Source organism: Ceratosolen solmsi, unplaced genomic scaffold, assembly GCF_000503995.2.
Source record: "Ceratosolen solmsi marchali unplaced genomic scaffold, CerSol_1.0 scaffold29, whole genome shotgun sequence".
NCBI classification, from domain to species: Eukaryota; Metazoa; Arthropoda; class Insecta; order Hymenoptera; family Agaonidae; genus Ceratosolen; species Ceratosolen solmsi.
Window position 1 is genome coordinate 11,289,332 of NW_011948417.1, and position 20,395 is coordinate 11,309,726.

Consider the following 20,395-nt stretch of genomic DNA (forward strand, 5'->3'; position numbering starts at 1 on the left):
AATGAAAATGCAATAATACAATATAATAAAATTTACTACAGAATACCTTAAAATATTTTTTGAAACACGAAACAAGAAAGCATAATTTACCTTCATTTATGTGATTGATCGAATATTTATTATGAGATCTATTTTTAGGTAAAGGAAATTTATAAAAAAATAGCTTCCAGAAACTACTAGTCATATATATACTGTTACTGTATTTCTTCTCGATACTTTTCCATTTGAAACTATTACACACACGAGGAATTAATACCACAATAAATCGTGAAATTTCAAAATCTCATATCACACACTATGTAATCGGCAAACCCCACGTGGAACATTTGTAATGGTACACCTTCTTAAATTGAGATGTATTCTAACGGCTATTTTTTTACATGCCTAATTATTATAGCATTATAATTTTACAACATCGATTCATAATAAATTATATAAATAAACATCGTCAATATATAATTTTATAATTATGAATGTTTAATTTAGATTTTCTCCATTAAATATTTAAAAATTACAATTGATTGTATAATCTTTCGGATCATAAAAATATAATCAATGTAATTTAAATTTAAAGTTTCTTGTACTTTATTTTCGAAAAAATGACTTTTACTTATTATCATTTAATATGATTTATTCGTTTAATGAAATCCTTCGGTAATATTATCAATCTACTTTATTAATTTATTATTAAATACAGATATTTTAATTTAATTTTAATGCTTAATTTAAAAAAATTTTTAATAAAATAAATTATTTTATTAAAAACGTTTGTTTTAAACGTTTACTCTAAAAATATTGATTATAATGAACATTGAATTCTAGTTGCTACTAAAAATTCTCTAAACATTAATTTAGTTCCTTAATCTGAGTTAATATACTTGAGTTCACTATACATAGAATATTATGTAGAATATGTATATAAAATATGCAAAGAAATTATTTAATTAATTTACTATAAGTATTAGAAATTTAAAATAACTAATTATGAAACGAAATATTTAATGCTTTAAGGATAGTTCTACATAAACTGTTTGATCTACAAATTTTCTTTGATAATTGGTGTATTTAACATTCATACTTATCATACAGTTCAGAATTCCAGTTACTCGGTGGTCGAGAGACCAGATGATTGGATTAGACCATACCGACCATTTCACTGGTGGCAAAATGCGAATCAGTGGCAAAGCATTACTGATGGTAATGCTTCAATTCTGTAATCAACACAATTTGTTTTTGTGACATTTATTTCGTTTTGAGTTATAAATATGTAAATGCGATTCATCGTTGTTAGTAAGAATCGTTGAGACTATACCGCTCCTTGTTGGTAATTGCGTGGAATAAAGCGGGCACTGCTAGTCGATGATGGAGGTTATGGATTTGCAGCTCCTCTAGTTGTAATGTGCTTGACGGAATTGTTACACTGAGAAGTGCAGGGCGTAAATCCTTGACATTCCTTGTATAGAGCTATATATGGTGCTTTTGGTACGAGTCTCCTCTTGATGTTAATGTATTTGAATTAATACCTCAGCGGATCCCTTGCAGTAGCTACTTGCAGAATTGCATACAGAAAACGCATTGCCTTGTTCAAAGTATGAAAGGGAAGACTCGTCTTGCAGGAGGCGTACGGCGAAAGCACAGAGCCTCCTCCGGAGTATAAAGAGGAAGACAGTAGTTATCACGACTCTTCGTGATTGACTCAACAAAATGCCCTTGTAGCTGGTGTACCTTCGTATAGCTTCAGCCGTTCTTGGGAGCTTTGCGATCGTATAGTGCCTATCGCGGCTGGTGTATTCGCACCATCAGTGCCGTACGTGCTTTCAATATTTGGTTTCTCCTTCGATTAAATTCACAGAAATTCATTGTCTTACCTAATTCTGTGATGAGTGCGCTGGTGGTGCCCTTCTTATTTAATTCACTCTTGAAATGCAATCAGCACTCTAGACTGCTTAACTATGGCGCACTTAAATGGTTATAAATAATTGTGGCTTCACTGTTGACTTACTAGCTTATTATTGAAGAGTCTGGCAAAATTATATACGTATATATTGTAAAACTGACTGACTGGTATAAGGCGGAATTTAGATGCTATGTAGAGTAATAATTGAAAACTGATTGATTGAGAAACTTACAGTGAGCCTACAAGCCTGTTGAATACGCGCACGAAAGTGAAGGCTTAGTCGTTCCGTCGCGGCTTTGTTGAGATATATCGACTATTCCATGAGGGTCCTGCTAAGGCAGACCGTGATTCGTGCCACGGCGTCTTCACTGAGAAAATTATACTAAGAGAGCGAGCTTGTCACGTGCGTCCTTTAAATATTTGCACGGAAGATTAATTAGTTGGCAACAATGCATAGGAGTTGCCATTCCGAAGGTCTTGCATGACATCAGAATTTAAGCTCTAGAATGATCGAAAATTGTAGGAAAACAAGACTCTACAAATTTTGTAGAATTCAAATGACGTTGCTATGCAGAAACTAGACAAACATTACAGGACATTCGCAAGCAAAGGCTTTAAAATCATTGAGAAATTTCGGAGTTAATATCTACGATCTTGCAAGCTATAACGATTACAACTTTAGGAAAATTAAATTTCTTGTGAACTGCTCCCATCCTGAATACATACTAAATTTAGAAACCAGTAAAACTTCAGAATATTATTTACTATTTTATTACAATCAATACAATTAAAATTCTTATGATACATATGAATATTCTTTATATAACGTAGAAAATAAAATAATCATTTTTCATTTTCCTTTTCAGATTTTTTTCATATAAATTTCATATAAATTTCTTCTAGATCTTATGATTTCTTTTCCTTTCTTTTCAAATTTCTTATAAATATTTATAATTTCTGAAATGTTATTTTAGCTTTTTAAAAGTTTTGAAATATAATTTATATACCAATAGTATTGATATCTACGTAATGATTGTATACAAGCATTGCTAAACGTATGAAATCTACTATTCAACATTTTAAATTTCACTTCCAAACTGAAACTAAAACTATATTTAGGCAATTACATTTTCTGTATAATAAAAAGAAAGAAGTTTACATGTGCGAGTTAGTTTTTTCCATTAAATTGCAACGGATTAATATCTTGTAATAAATTATTATATATTATTACATATTTATTAATATTCATAAATAAGATAAAAGAAAATAAATACATATTGCAATCGTAATAAATCAAGGTTTAAAAATAAATGCAATGGGATATTGATATTGAAACTTATTTATAATTATTTGATATCTCCTTATCATTTTTATCCCTTATTACTTATTATATTATAGAATATTATAATGTACGAGTATCTACCCTTGCTGCTTGGGGAAAAAATTCCAGCGTATAAGGGTTACAAGTCGGATCTCCACCCAGGTGTCAGTCACATATTCCAAAGTGCCGCTTTTCGATTTGGTCACACGATGATACCTCCAGGTATTTATAGACGAGACGAACAGTGTAATTTTAGAAAAACAAGTAGAGGTCAACCAGCTATTCGACTCTGCACCACTTGGTGGGATTCTAACGTAAGTTTACAGTTTTTTAAAGCTTTTTGATTCTTAATCATGATAAAGTAAACGCTATAAACGTTCCTCAACAATATTGACTATTATATCTAGAGAGATGTACTTAATATGAGATATTTAATATATCATTTCTGATTGAGTATCTAATATAACCGGTTCTTGTGGTGATTAGTAGTTTAAAGCCTATTAATATGATTTTATGGTTTAACCTTAAATTATATTACAAAATTATATGCTTACGTATATACTTTTATTCGCATCTTGCATAATACAGTTACTTTACAGTTACAATTATTTTAAAATATCAGAATATTTTTAAAATCGTGGTCTGTTTTTTTATCCAATAATGATAAACTGTATTAAGGCATTATAATATTTATTTAGTACAATTTTATTTACCAGTCTACGTAATATTTAAAAATCGTTGTCATGTAAAAACATAGTCCATCTTGATAATCTTGAATTCACATTTCTGTTACTAAGGCTTTTTAAAAATTATTGTAATTCATTATAATTTTAGAATAATTTTCATATAAAATTATGTTCATGTAAATCTAGTATAAAGACTATAGCTATCATAAACATTTTTTGCTCATTTTTTTTTACAAAACTTGTAACATATTATTTTTAATTAAAAAATTTGATTATTCAATAATATGATTTATTGAGATTATATACTGAGTTTAAAAGGGAAATCAATTGAAAAAGATCGCTTTTACATTAGTAACTTATTCTTGTTTACATTCTTAATATCACTAATATTTTTTATTTTCTTGTAGAGTCCTTTTTAAATGATTTTATTTATTTGATTTATTTTTTTTTTGTATTATTATTTTCACTAATAACTTTACATTAAAATCATGTTTGTATCTTTTATTATTAAAGTTAATCTTTATAAATTATTTGATAAGTACTTTTTTCAATAAAATTTAAATGTTTGATTCCGTAATCATTTTAATTAAAGTTTATTTATCAGCTTTATAGTTGATCAAAGATTAACGATAATCAAGTATTTTAAATACTTTTTTCTTATATTTTAGTAACTGGTATTATGTGCTTAGATGCACCGTATGCAAAAATGATTATGTGTTCTTATGACAATAATATTATAAATAATTTTTAAATTACTTTCCTTTTACGAGTATTTAAACCAAATACTATTTTTTTTTAATGATAGGTGATTCGTTATTCTATCAACGTTCACATTAGCGAGTGAGACTACTTTAAATAATCAATGTTCAAAATTGCATACATTACTTTTATTTAATATAAAATATATATAATATTTCGAATTGCAATTCACGAATTAATTCATTCTTTAAATAATATGTACTATATAATTTAGTATTATATAAAATAAATGCACTATGTACGAAATGTTTATAATTTGATATAATTTGAAAAATTATAATTTGATGTTATAAAGTATTCTAAATAAAACCATTATTCTAATATATATTTTAATAATCTTTGTAAGAAAAATAATGTACTAGATTTGAAATCATTTTTTATTACTGAATATAGAAAAAAAATTATTTTACTAAAAAGAATAACATAAACTTATTTATAATTCTAATAATATAAATACTTATAACTGAATAACCAAATAAAATTTATTATATTTTATTAGTGTATGTTTATTAGTTTATGAGTTCGATTTGTACATTGAAAAGCTTTACAATGACATAATAAATTTGTTTTTAATCTTTTGTTTTAAGAAAAGTAGCTAAATTTTCGCATTGTTCTGTAATAAATCCGTCAAGTTTAATAAATCGATCGATTTAATATTTTTAGAATAATAGCATTTATAATACTATTTGACTATAAAAAAATAGTTTTTAATAATTAACATTATATATTTTTATGTACAGAAAATAAAACTTTTGTATTTTCAGTAATTATAAATTTAAAATTGATTAATTCTATAAAACAAACCATATACTTATAGAATACATTAGTTAAAATAATATATTGATAATATTTTATATTTTAAATGATTAATTTTAACGTGTTTAGAATGAAAATTATAAGTTTTATATGTTACAAAAGATTAGTACAAAGTTAATAAAAATTTCGAGAAAAAATTTTAAATAAAATTATAATATTAAATAAAATAAACTCTAATGATTTTTTATTGTTCGCTTCATTGAATAATTTCTCATAATGTTTAAATAAACATAAAATGAATTATGAAAAAATAACATTAGATTGGAAATTTTTGGGAAATAATTTTTCTATAATTATTTGAATATGATAAGAATAAGGATATGAATAAACGTTTATATTTATAAGCTCTTTTAATATATATTTTAGTTCTAGATTACACTTCTTTTGTAAATATTTAGTAACGAATATTGATCTTGGATTTCTAGGAAATCCTAGCAAACAGTACAGTGGACGAGCTGCTAATGGGACTAGCATCGCAAATAGCTGAGCGTGAAGATAATCTCCTGGGAACCGATATCCGCAACAATTTGTTCGGGCCAATGGAGTTTTCAAGACGAGACTTAGGAGCTTTGAATATAATGCGAGGCCGAGATAACGGTCTACCGGACTATAACACAGCTCGCATGCATTTTGGGTTGTCGTCTCGTAAAACCTGGAACGACATTAATCCCGTGCTTTTCAAGCGTAATCCCAAATTGCTCAGAGATTTGATGGAGATATATTCGAACAATTTGAATAATGTCGACACTTATCTAGGTGGTATGTTAGAGTCGATAACGGGACCCGGAGAGCTCTTCACCGCCGTCATCAAGGATCAATTTTTGAGATTAAGAGATGCTGATAGATTCTGGTTTGAGAATGAGCAAAATGGGTGCGTTTAATTATCTTTTCTCATATAATTTATCTACATTTTACTTAAGTAATGTACATGTATTAAAATGCCAATTATAAGAAAAATCTAGCACAAAATTACACATTGAAAATAAAATATTTGATATATATTAGGACATCGCGTATTATTAGCTTTTTTTTATATAATCATTGATAATACTTATTATAATTTTTTATAATTGATAATAATTTAATAATACAAACAGTAGAATTTTTTTAATACATTAATGTATGCTCAAGTGAATTGATATGAAAAAATTTGTTAAATCATTAATTTACATAAAATCACAAATACATAGAATTTGAATTTTACAAGATAATAGTATCATAAATTATATACAAAACGAAATTATTGTATTACATATTACTTATTTCGACGTTAGTGTAGATACATATTTCAAATATCGTGCATTATCATAAAAAATATAACATAAAATTTAAAATACCTAATAACCTAATAAAATATTATATTGTATAAATTTTATAAACTCATATCAAGCACAACAAATCAATTCGTATATTAATTTATAGAATTTTTACGAAAAACGAGATAGAAGACATTAAAAAAGTAAGACTGTGGGACATAATCTCAAACACAACAAATATAAATACGAATTCAATTCAACATAATGTCTTTCTATGGACTGATGGAGATCCTTGTGAACAACCGTATCAACTTACCCCTTCGATGCTCGAACCGTGTGTACCACTTCAGCGTTACGATTACTTCGAGGTAATCACTCTTTAAGACATTTAAATAACTGCAATATTAAATACATAAAATTATATATAAACTTAAAAATTTGTTCACTTATTTATTTTAAGATATTTAAGAAGGAATGCAAATCTTTCAACTAATAAATATGATTAGCATTTTATTTTATATCATACTTTATATTATTATCAATTTTATAAATAATGAAAAGATATTTTCAAAATAAATGATAAGAAAACGTTAAAGAACTTTAAATTAATTTTTGTTAATTCAATTTATTATTTTATCAAAAATAATTTTTGAATCATTTCACGTATAGTCAAATAAATTAGAAATAAAGAGATATATTTCTAATAAACTCTGTATTCAATATATAATGAATTTAATAATGGCATATATATTTTTTAATCATCATTATAAAATATTGTGCCTACTATAATTTATAAGTATATAAATCGATAAATATTTCCTACCAAATCAAATTTAATTACTGATATATAAGTACATAAAAGGTTTTATAAACATATTAAAAATATGAAATAAAGTAATCATCAAAAATAAATTAATGTGATTTAATAGAAAAAATTTAAACGCAAAAGTTTTTTGGATTTTTAAATAATTTAATAAGATTATCAAAGTAAATAATAAATGTAATTATTCCAAGAATAAAATTCTAAATAAAACTTAAAGAATTTATAATTCAGAACATAATCGTGTAATATCATTTCCAGAAAAAGGCAAAGAATCTATAAATACTCTATAAAACTAGTTTCATGCTTTATCAATTATAATGATAAATTGTAATTTTATTTTATTACCATTTAATTTACACTATCTTACATAAGTGCGAGCTAATTGCTCAAAAAGAATAAATTTAAAATTTACAGGAGTGAATCAGACAAATCAAATTAAATGTTATCAAATTATACAATTTCTATACTTAAGAAATATATGATAAGATTTGAAAGAATATATACTTAAATTTTTATTTAATTTATAATATTCTTTTTATTCTTGTTCGATTAAGGATTTTTATTTTATGGCTCAAACTGCCAATTGAATAGTTCAGTGGATTAGTCTCTGGTCATGATGACTAGTGAGGAAATAACAAGTGGAAGGGCTGAAATTAAGCACAGTATATTATTATTGTGTTAAGATATCGCTTATTCTTGTTGTCAATTATATTATAATACTGCAGTTTTTATTGCTTCAAGTGAGAGAAGGGAAAATATTCTACTGTGTGGTGAGGTTATTTCTTCAAGGTGATGGTGATGTCGTTAATGCTGTGTACATTAATGTGGATCTTGAATGTCAGTTCTATGCTGATGCTGTAAGGATCAGCCCGTGTAGTCGATCATGCTCATTCATGAGCATGAGAAGATGGTGTATGAAATAAAGTGTGCCTTGTAGAGAGAATGACCATAGTTAGTAGAGTGTAAATAGTCTCGGTGGAAATTGGTATATAGTAAATTATGCCTCTAGTGAGAATGGGAGTAGATGAAAACTAGTCAAACGCAAGAATAATAAATGACAAGCCTTCGAGCTCTGAAGGACTTGATGAAAATGTATTTATAGTCGATTATTTGATAAACTGTTGTCTGGCCTTGACAATGTAATTAAACGTATTTGACAAGCGTTCGTCTCTGGCTTATTAGCCTGCGGAGCGTATTGCGTCACCTGTCGACTGTAGTGGGGTGAATGAACGTTCTTCGACTTGTTAGTTCGAGAGAGCGTACTCTGTCACCTGTATCGACTCTGAATAGAAATTATATGAAACTTGATTTGCGCTTGGGTGACTAGCATGTTTAAATAATATAAAAGGATGTGCGTGGCTGGTGTGCCCTTTTTTTATTACGATTCAATTGGCATCACTGTTAAATCAGTACCTGTTCTTGCTAACTCCTTTTAATATGCACATGTATCTTTAGGTTGGTTGCCGAACATGCGGCCACATGTCGTTGTCGCAGTATATACTAAAACACACTGAGTGACAATAACTGTTGAGTGAACGAGAGGTAGAATTGCAATGAGCTTATAAGCCTTTTGAATACGCGCACGAAAACCAAAGGCTTGATCGTTCCGCGGCGGCTCTGCTGAAAATACTGACCGTTACATAGCGGTCTTGCTGAAGGCAGACGACCAAGACCCGTGCCATGGCTTCTACTAGGAAAGGGTTAAATCGGTTCACTGCGGTTGGGTCACGGCAAGAGGCTTGCAGCAAGCGCGGTTCAGTAAGAGGGAACTTCAGCAAGAGAGCGAGACATGTCGCGTACTTGCCTTATATATTCACGCGGCGGCTTCCTTAGCTGGCAGCAAGGCATCGTCGTTGCTGCACTGGAGTATTACATGAGACAGAAAGAATAATCTATAAGTTTCGGGAATTCGACGAAAGAAAAAACAAGGCGTAATAACTTTAGAGAATTTCGGGTGATGTTATTACCCGAAGACCATATAAACATTGCGGCCCATTTGAAACTAAAACATAACAAGAATACGAAAATTCTCGTCCAAAGTGTTTGCAGAAATATGAGATCTAAAAGGCCGGCGATGCTGACAATCGGCGGTTTTGGAACTTGCTTCAATCCCGAACAATACTTTTTAATATTACAATTACAATAGTGACCCCGTTGTAGTTAGTAATACGGTATTATTTTTTACGCAACATTATATTAAACATTACATTATCAGTTTTAATATAATTGTTTGGGATCAGACTAAAAGCCTCCCTGTGATGGTTGATGGAGGCTTGCTGGCAAGTGGAAGGGACAATGCAATAATTCAACACTGCCTTTGAATGTGGTGTCTTTCCCTTTATTGAATATAATAAATATAATAAATAGTCAGTGGTCTATGGATGTCGAATTGAATGTATGATACAATGAATAGATTAGAATTTCTTCAATTAATATGAGCGACAAGAATCCTGTAAGTGTATTCTTGGTAGCTTGGTGCTTGATTCTCCTACTCGTAGTTATGAACTAGTGTAAGGGGGCAGCGATGATGCCGCCGTTGCTGCTGGCGAGAAGAGCTGTAGCGGCCTGAGTGGGGGACGCCTGTGAGACGTCACTGATACGGAGACAGCGTGGATCTGCCGTTGCCGCTAGCGAGATGCACACTGTAGCGGCCTAATGGAGGGAGGATATCCGTGTCACGTCACTGCTTGACGGGTGAGAGGATTCCTAGTACCGTATACCACGTATTAGTATTGCTGCTTACTTACTTGGTGAGAGCCGTGTATTAGTGATCCGTAAGAACGTGTGTAATAGCGTAGCTTATGTGTGTTGAGGTCGATTTCTGTAGCAGCGTTGGTAGGCTGAGAGTGAGCTTCGCTTCCGTTGAACTGGAGTCGATCTCTGCAGTGTTGGTGGGCCGAGTGAGCTTGGCTTCCATTGGGCTGGAGTCGATCTGTGCAGTGTTGGGTGGCCGAATGAACTTGGCTTACGTTGAGCTGGAGTCGATCTGTAGAACGGCGATCCGATCTTGATGAATGCTTGATTGAACTAGTAAGAGAGCGAGAGCGTCAAGCGCGTCTCCTTAAATATCATAGTACAGGCTTGCGATTCCGGTGAATTCTGGATCAGTCTTGTCATGTTGATTGTTAGAGTGACGTCACTAGAGTCTAACCTTGAAGAGTTCGTCGGCCCTTGTTAGTCGGAATTGTAATGTAATATTCGACTATTTTGAGTAGTGAAGTTTCTCGATTTCGTAGAATTGTGTTTATAACTCGGCGCGCAAATGTTTCTACCTAAGCGCAGGTGTCTTTACCTCTCCAACTTTGTTTACCGCGTAAAATTGCTGTAATCCGTAATAATAATAAATATTTTTTATTGTTTTTTTATTATATATGTGTTCGAAAGTTGTAGTAATGTAATTGTTGGCTCGAACTGCCAATGCTTCAATAGCTTAGTTTACCGCCCGCCCTAGCAGATGCTCGGGAAGGAGTGAGATGTAGGGGCTGTACAAGAGTCGTGAGAGTTGGTTAATTATATATTTATTATACAATTTATTACACAATTTACGTATGGATGTTGTAGACTCTTCTTGAATCTTATATGAAGATACGATTTCTTAATTGGCTTCTTATATAGGAGGTGTCGCTTCACAAGATGCCTTGAAATCGTTGAATTGATGAAAATTGCAATTAATAATAATCTCCATTATAATTAAATTATTATAATTAAATTAAATTAAATATAATAATTAAACAAGCTAGCCGGGAATTGATGGTAAGTCTCAAGGATCTTCATTGCATTCAAAACAATCACTACGTCTTTAATACGAAAGGCAATAAATTGCTGTTTACGAGTTCACAGATGTACAAACCTTTTCGAGTCTCATGCAACCTTGGCGAGACTTTCTTTTTACTCTCGAACAATATGAAATAAAAGTATCATGTAAAATGAAAACATTTTGATAAACACTAAAAATGAATTTTATATATATCAAGGAAAATCTAAAAAAATATTGAAAATTATTATATATATATCTATAATATATTATTATTTCTCTTATAGAGATTGATATGATCGTGAACAAATATAAATATTATGATTTAATAATATAATTCATATATTAACTGAATGAAGTACAATGTAATAGTTAGAGACAGTAATTTTTTACAATAATGAATTACATCTAATTCTTACATACAGTATCTTTTTAGTTTATTAATTTATTTTAGTGTATAAAACACTGATCGCATAAGTAAACTCGTCGTTTCAATCATTAACAATATATTTTCTATTTATACAATAAATAGAAATATTTTCATTAGACGTGAATAGTACAAAGTAATAAAAAACCTTAATTTTTTAAAAGATCGTTTAAAAAATTGTTGTAACTTATAATAATATTTTAAATTCAATATAAATAAAAAAAGTGTAAATTATAGAAATTCATTATAAACAGGTTGGAATTTGTATAAAATATATATTTCGTGTAATTAGACCTACAAGAATACTTTAAGCTCTATTAAACTTATTATTTATCTTTATCCAATGACAGGGTAGCGAGCTCGTGTACATATACGCCTGCATTTTTCTCGGATTCATCCCAATTATATGCGCGGGAATAGGATATGGACTAATTAAACTTCAGAATCGCAAGCGTCGACGACTGAAGATCCTCCAAGAAACAATACAGACGAGAAATAATGGTGATAGCAAAATCTGCGTTGACAAAATGATAGTACGTGAGTGGTTACATGCTAATCATCGTAGAATGGTAAAAGTCAAATTTGGACCTGAACCTGCACTATACATCGTTGACCGTAAGGGTCAAACACTGAGGACATTCAATTTTAAGGATGTCGACAGTGTCAGTATTGAACAGTCCCAGGTATCTATTATTTTTTATTTATAAACAACTCTGACTGTTTCACTGTTAATAGTTAGAATTTACATATTTAAAAATTTAGTTAATTCATTGAATAATCATCAATAGATTTTGTATTGATCGTTGAGATTAATAATTGCGTTTGCTGTTCGCATACAAATAAATAGAATAATGAATATTAAACTTATATTTTATTTTAATACAATATTTTTAAACCTTGTACATACATAGTAAACTATTTTTGTTATAAATTGGTTATTTCATAAATTCTTTATGTATATATATATATATATATATAAGTAGAGTACGATAAAATATTTATAACTTGCACAATAAAAAAAAATCTGCCACGTAAAATAAATAAAATAAATACCAAATAAAATACAAAAATATAAATTTACTTTATTTTATTAAATTTGACACTTTATAAAATTACAGTAAATATAATTCTTACAGCACTATTAAAAACATTACATAGCAAGTATATTTCAAAACTATCTTAATAATCCATAAATAAACAATATTTTTTCAAAGCTTGTTCTATTTATATACATACTAAAAGGGTGGTGCTATTATAAAAAATATATGACTTGTAGCCTTATGCTTTTTATTACTAATAAATATTAAATAACAGAATTTCAAATGTATAACTTTTAATATCATTTAAATAAATAAAAATTTGTTAATTTTTCCAATTTTTTGAATTGAATTGAATTGAACATTGAAATTTCAAATGTTAACTGTGTATTAGAAAAAACACTGTGGAACTAAAATTTGTATGTATTTATAAACTGTCTGTCAATATAAATACGGGATGATTAACTGTGGCACATTTAGAAATTCTTGAAACGAATTTGGAGAGAATTATTGCAATTATAACATAAACAATAGTAACGAGTCAATGAATGAATTTGAAGTAATCATAAAAAATGCTATTGGTTTTTGATCACAGGAGAATGTGTCTGAACATTGCAAAGGTCTGGTACTACTACACATTCCGCGCGATTATGACCTTGTTCTAGAACTCGACTCAATTGGCTCACGACGGAAGTTTCTCACGAAACTGGAAACCTTTCTTACATCGCATAAGAAACATTACGTCCTCGTCCAAACAAATCGTGAAGTAATGCTAGCTAAAGCAGAAACAAAAGAACGACGGCAAAAGAAACTCGAACAGGTATTATAATTTTATCGAAATAATTTTTCAGTTTATTTAACTTACCTGTGTTTGATATTTTTTTAATATAAATTTTATTTAATAATTGTAATAATATAATACGAACTAAATTTATATTTATAAGTTGTTTGTGCCCAATAATTTTTTTTAATTTATTTGGATGGAATTATTAACTTTAATTTTATTTATTTGAAAATATATTTGTAGATACTCTACATAGATTATATATATTTTATCTATAATATTATAAATTATATTTTAATAATACAATATAATATTTGTGTAAGTTGATTTAAAAAAATTTTTAGTAATGTACAATAAAATTCCATTTAAATATTGTCTCTCCCATTTTGTAAAATACAAAAAAAATATTGTTCAATAATTATAAATAACTTTAAATATGTAATATTTAATATTATTATACAAACAATATATTTATTATATATATTATTACATTTTTCTTTTGTGAATTTATTCGGCATAAATTGATATATTTTTAATAATTGCTTTATATAAAAGATTATAGCTTTAAAATTGAAAGAAAAGAAATTCATTTTCAATTCTTCAATAAGTAATATAAAATTATACTATATTATGTAACAATGTATTTTTATAGATATTGAAATAAATTCGTATATTCAGTTTATCAGAATATAATTTTAATATATACGTGAATAATTTTTATAAAAATAATAAATTGATCTAATAAATTGACCTGTTTCTGACTTAATTACATATAAATATATAAAACTTGAGTTGAAATTGAGAAATCTACATACTACACTTTTTTATTAATCTGTACTGGTATAATATATAAAATATAATTTTTACTTGCAAATACAAAAATAATTATACTTGGATACATAGATTACAATTTATAAGTTTTAATAATAAATGAATTTGATTAATATTATATAGACATATATAGAACATTTTTAATAATATATATTTTTACCTTTTTCTTGGGCTTAAATTTTATAGAATAAATATTATCTTAAAAATTTATTTATAACTATTCGCGTTAAATTGTATAAAATTGCATGAATAAAAAAGGTTGCCTTAATTATAAAAGCGTATTTTGTTAATTTAGCTCAGATAAAATATAATATTTTAAGGTTTTTCAAATTATATCTTTAGTGAAATATATTTATAAATATACATTAAACCTCTTTTTATAATAGAAAGTACCCGTAAGCTTTATTACATAATACAATATAAAGTGTAAATAAAATATAAAAATAAAAGTATAACTTTTAAACTCAAAAATTAATTGTTTGTCAACCAGTTCTTTCGAGAAGCATATGCTTTAACATTCGGTTTGCGACCGAATGAACGTCGTCGTTGCCCTGAGACCAGTAACAGCGGCGAAATAGTTACTGTGATGCGTACTTCTCTGTCCAAAAGTGAATTTGCCAGTGCTCTAGGCATGAAGGCAGATGCTGTTTTTGTAAAGAAGATGTTCAACATCGTAGACAAAGATAGCGATGGACGTATTTCCTTCCAAGAGTTTCTGGACACCGTATTGCTTTTCTCGCGTGGAAAAACTGAAGATAAACTCAGAATTATCTTCGATATGTGCGATAAAGACAGTAATGGTGTTATCGATAAAGAGGAACTCTCAGAAATGTTGAGATCCCTCGTTGAAATTGCAAGAACAACTAGCTTATCTGATGATCATGTCACGGAACTTATTGATGGAATGTTTCAAGTGAGTGATTATATGAATCTTAAACTTCTTTTAAACAATGTATCTGTTCAATTATTAAATGATTTCTAATACACTATAATTATATAAAGGAATAATATAATTTTTAACAATGAGATAGAACAAGTTTTATTTAAAAATAATAAATTAAAGAAAGGGACAAACAATTTATGTTGATTCACATTATAAATAACAATTTAAATTTGCAAGATAAGCTTAATACATAAACCAAAATGGAACCATAATAATAACATATTGTTTCGTACAGTAATTAATTTGAATTCATAATTTAATCATAAAATTGTAATTTCATTATTCTTCTAATTAAATGTAAGAAATTAATAGTAATAGAATTTGATACTAATATTTCTTTTACATTGTATATAAATATCTGTGTAAAATAATTGAATTAAAATAAAATAAAAACTTCAAATTATATGTTAAGAATGCAGGGTTGGAAAGAAAAAATTATTTAACGTACAACGATTTTAAATTAATGATGAAAGAATATAAAGGAGATTTCGTAGCAATTGGTTTGGATTGTAAAGGTGCCAAACAGAATTTTCTAGATACGTCAACAAATGTTGCTCGTATGACGAGTTTTCATATTGAACAACTTCCACCAGAAGATTCGAAAGGTTTTGCTCATAAACAGTGGGATGCACTATCAACATTTCTTGAGGAAAATCGACAAAATATATACTACCTCTTCATATTTTATGTAATTACTATTATTCTTTTTGTGGAAAGATTTATTTGTAAGTATTATTTTTGATTAATCATATTTTATAATTTTAAATAAAAATGTAGAAATATAATTAATATTTATAAAATTAAAATTAATTATGTTAATAAATTAATATAGAAATATTTTTATTTGTTCTTATGCTTCTATAATTTTTATAAAGAAACTGTTATTAACTGTTATAAACTGTTATTAAGTTTTACATAACAATTATTCGTTAAAATATCCATAAATTTTTAATATATTTAAAACAAATATTAAAGTTTAAGAGTATTTAACCGAAATACTTATAATTTTCTTTGACAACATAAAATTATTTTAGTAAACATAGCAAAAAGCTCATTTACCTTATTGATTGACTATTTTTATCGACCTTTATTGTTTACTGTTTATTTAATCATATGTAATAGAAACTATTTATTTAATAAAAATTGACGTATATTTAATAAATTTAAGAGTAATCTGATTAAATTACATTTAAATGGCAAATTATTACAATCATACATTACAATTTAAAATGTTAAAAATTCATTTGTTCTTTTGATTTCTAATACATTTATATGAAACTATAATTTTATTATAATATGCTATAAAATTTTTTTTTTTTTTACGTACCAATTTTCATTTTAATTTTAAATTCAAAATATTCAATTTCTTATTTTTTCATTGAAGCTTTTTATTATTATATATTGTTAATGTTAAAAATTCAAATTTCAGCTTTAACATGTTATTTACTAGATATTATGTTTCAATTTTATATACGACGAATAAATAAATTCATTAATGCAATTACAGTGACTCAAATGTAGTATTTAAGTGTTTATATATAAAAAATTTTAAATATCTAAAACCATATTTACTATAATTTTAATAACAGCTTTAAAAAATTGTAGATTATATTAAATCATGATATATAATGATTTAATGACAAAATAATACAGCACTGTAATGAAATGCCAGGGATTAGTGTATTCATAATATTAGCTTAATTAATCCAATTCAAACTTATAAAATGTTAATAATATAATTAATATATTAAATATATCTATTATATATTATTTTGAAATAAATTCATGACTACTGTTTAGTCAGAGTAATATCAATTTTGACGTTAAAAAATACTTTGATGGTTATTTAATGCATCAATTCTTGTATAAATAGATTTAGTTTACCAATGATTATACTCTATACTTTGACAGATTATTCATTTATGGCGGAACATACGGACTTGCGACACATAATGGGGGTAGGTATTGCGATAACTCGTGGATCGGCAGCCGCTCTCTCTTTCTGCTACAGTCTTCTGTTGTTGACCATGTGCCGAAATAGTCTAACCAAACTGAAAGAATTCTCGATGCAACAGTATATACCCCTTGATTCTTATATTCAGTTTCATAAGATTGTTGCCTGTACAGCGGGATTTTTTTCAATCCTCCATAGCATTGGACATATTGTCAATTTCTATCACGTTTCCACGCAACCATTGGCTCACCTTCGATGTCTCAGCAGTGAGCTCAGCTTTGCAAGTGACGCGAGACCCACTATTTCCTTCTGGTTTTTCAAAACTATTACAGGTATGGTATAACAATATTTTTTTGCTCATTTCATTCTATTCACTTTTTGTTTTTAATAATATTAAATCTAAATTAATCAAATACTTATTATTTACAATTATCCTTTAACATTGGATGACAAATAATTTACTCAAATATCTAATTGAAATTTTGCAAATCAATATTCACTTATTATTCTCAAATAAAAAATTATTCTGTTGTATTTCAAACAAAATTTTTTTGTGCTATTTATAAAATTTTTAAATTCATCAGTTTCACCTGATATGTTAATGTATATGATCATATATATATTGTTGAGTATGTTTTAATTTAAAAAATTAATTAACTTATAACATTATTGACTTTCAAATGAAATAAAATTAATTAAACATATATTAAATACATTTTTATGAAATAATAATTCAATTTTATGTAGTAATAATTGAAATGTGCACGTTAACGTATTTTCTTTGTATATTATAGATATCGTAAATAATTATCAATAATAATAATATTAAAATATTTTGTTATTTATATTATAGGAATTACAGGAATACTTCTATTTATTGTGATGACAATAATATTTGTTTTTGCCCATCCAACCATAAGACAAAAAGCATACAAGTTTTTTTGGAAGACTCACAGTTTATACATTTTACTATATGCATTATCTTTGATTCATGGTTTAGCAAGATTGACTGGATCCCCGCGATTTTGGTTGTTCTTCATCGGGCCGGCCATTCTATTTGCAGTTGATAAGGTTCATAATTTTACTTATAATTATTATAATAAATATACGATTATTTTATAAATAAAGTTATAATATAACTATTTATAATATTGAAGACTTTAATAAAACTTTAAGTAATCGATACTTTTCATATATTTCTCAAAATATTTAATATTCCTTCTTATTGACGATAACAAAATAATAAGTTAAAATTTGCCACAAATTTTTAAAATTTTTACATTTTATGATTATTTATATATAGGTGGTGAGTCTGCGTACCAAATACATGGCTCTGGATTTAATCGAAACTGAATTGCTACCATCAGATGTAATTAAGATCAAATTTTATCGACCTCCGAATTTAAAATATCTGTCGGGGCAGTGGGTGCGATTAGCCTGCAGCGTTTTCCGCTCAAATGAATTCCACTCCTTCACGTTAACCTCGGCGCCGCATGAAAATTTCCTTTCATGCCATATCAAAGCTCAGGGACCATGGACCTGGAAATTGCGAAATTATTTTGATCCATGCAACTATAATATAGAGCTTGAGCGTCCAAAGATCAGAATCGAAGGTCCCTTTGGGGGTGGTAATCAAGACTGGTACAAGTTCGAAGTTGCGGTAATGGTTGGCGGAGGAATTGGCGTTACGCCCTATGCCTCTATGCTTAATGATCTCGTATTCGGTACATCAACTAATAGATATTCTGGAATGGCGTGCAAAAAGGTACGCCAATTTAAAATTTTAATCAAACTTTGTTACCGAGTTATCCCTCTGTAGCTAAGGATTACAATGTAACTGAAATATCTAACTTGTTTGTTTGTTACTTAACTACTTTATATTTATGAAATACTTATGATATAAGAAAATCATTTCTAATAAAGCATCCTAATAATATACTTAGATTATTGCGATTCGCTTTAACACAATTCAATTTAACACATTTAATTTACCCTTTCATAATTAGTATCAATGACATTTTATCATTAAATGATCAAATTGTTTTTATAAAAATAGATTTAAAAAAACTTAATGTCCCATCTTTTCGTTATTTATAATTTGCAATGAATTATTTAATCAATATTAAATTTTACTATAAAATAATTATCAATATTTAATTTGTATATTCATTATTTAGGTTTATTTCTTATGGATTTGTCCATCTCATAAACATTTTGAATGGTTTATCGATGTTTTAAGAGACGTTGAAAAAAAAGATGTAACAAATGTTCTTGAAATACATATTTTTATAACACAGTTTTTTCATAAGTTTGATTTAAGAACTACAATGCTCGTGAGTTAATGATTTATTAATTATACATAAAAATATTTTATAATAATTTTGTTTATTAATTTATAATTATCATTGCAGTATATTTGTGAAAATCATTTTCATAGACTATCGAAAACAAGTATTTTTACCGGTTTAAAGGCGATTAATCATTTTGGAAGACCTGATATGACTTCATTTTTAAAATTTGTTCAGAAAAAACATAGTTATGTAAGTATAATTTTAATTTAAGGTTGAAACATTTTAAAAATAAAAATTCATTGATTTATATATTATAAATGAGATTTTTTAATGTAATGTTTTAATTATATTAATAATATATTATCCGGTTTATATTTTATATTAATATTTTTCTTTAATAATTATTTTAAGTTTACTTTTCTTTCATTTTAGTATTTGATCAAGAAAAATATTACTTAATTTATGCAAATAATAAACAGTAATTTTTTAAAAATACATATTTTCAATTTAATATATTGTAATTTATTGAATTGTCATACATGTAATAGTAATTAAAATATCTATTTCAATGAAAAGTAAACAAATTACTTAATTATATTAATATAAATTTATAGACGATAAATAATTAGAATTTGGATCATATTTTAATATAAATCGTAATTATTCTTAGTTATTGGTCAACGTACTTTATAAAATTATCGAAAGTAATATTTAAATAAAATTAAATATTTTAATAACAAAAGTTTGTATTTTTTATAACTATTTCATAGTTTATTTCAAGCATGGTTTATAGAAATTTTACTAATAACATACTCG

The 20,395-nt window shown here is 27.1% G+C and overlaps 1 protein-coding gene across 1 annotated transcript in view; it reads left to right on the forward strand.

Annotated features, from left to right (window-relative positions):
- The window catches only part of Duox (dual oxidase), a 34,944-nt gene that overhangs the window by 13,842 nt on the left and 707 nt on the right, over window positions 1-20,395 (forward strand). Inside the window, exons 7-18 of the mRNA XM_011496832.1 lie at window positions 3,296-3,532; window positions 5,905-6,350; window positions 6,902-7,103; window positions 12,090-12,422; window positions 13,372-13,596; window positions 14,882-15,304; window positions 15,747-16,059; window positions 17,246-17,620; window positions 18,142-18,359; window positions 18,592-19,053; window positions 19,466-19,621; window positions 19,700-19,828. Of these exons, the coding sequence (XP_011495134.1) occupies window positions 3,296-3,532; window positions 5,905-6,350; window positions 6,902-7,103; window positions 12,090-12,422; window positions 13,372-13,596; window positions 14,882-15,304; window positions 15,747-16,059; window positions 17,246-17,620; window positions 18,142-18,359; window positions 18,592-19,053; window positions 19,466-19,621; window positions 19,700-19,828 (3,519 nt within the window). The remainder of the gene's footprint in view (window positions 1-3,295; window positions 3,533-5,904; window positions 6,351-6,901; window positions 7,104-12,089; window positions 12,423-13,371; window positions 13,597-14,881; window positions 15,305-15,746; window positions 16,060-17,245; window positions 17,621-18,141; window positions 18,360-18,591; window positions 19,054-19,465; window positions 19,622-19,699; window positions 19,829-20,395) is intronic.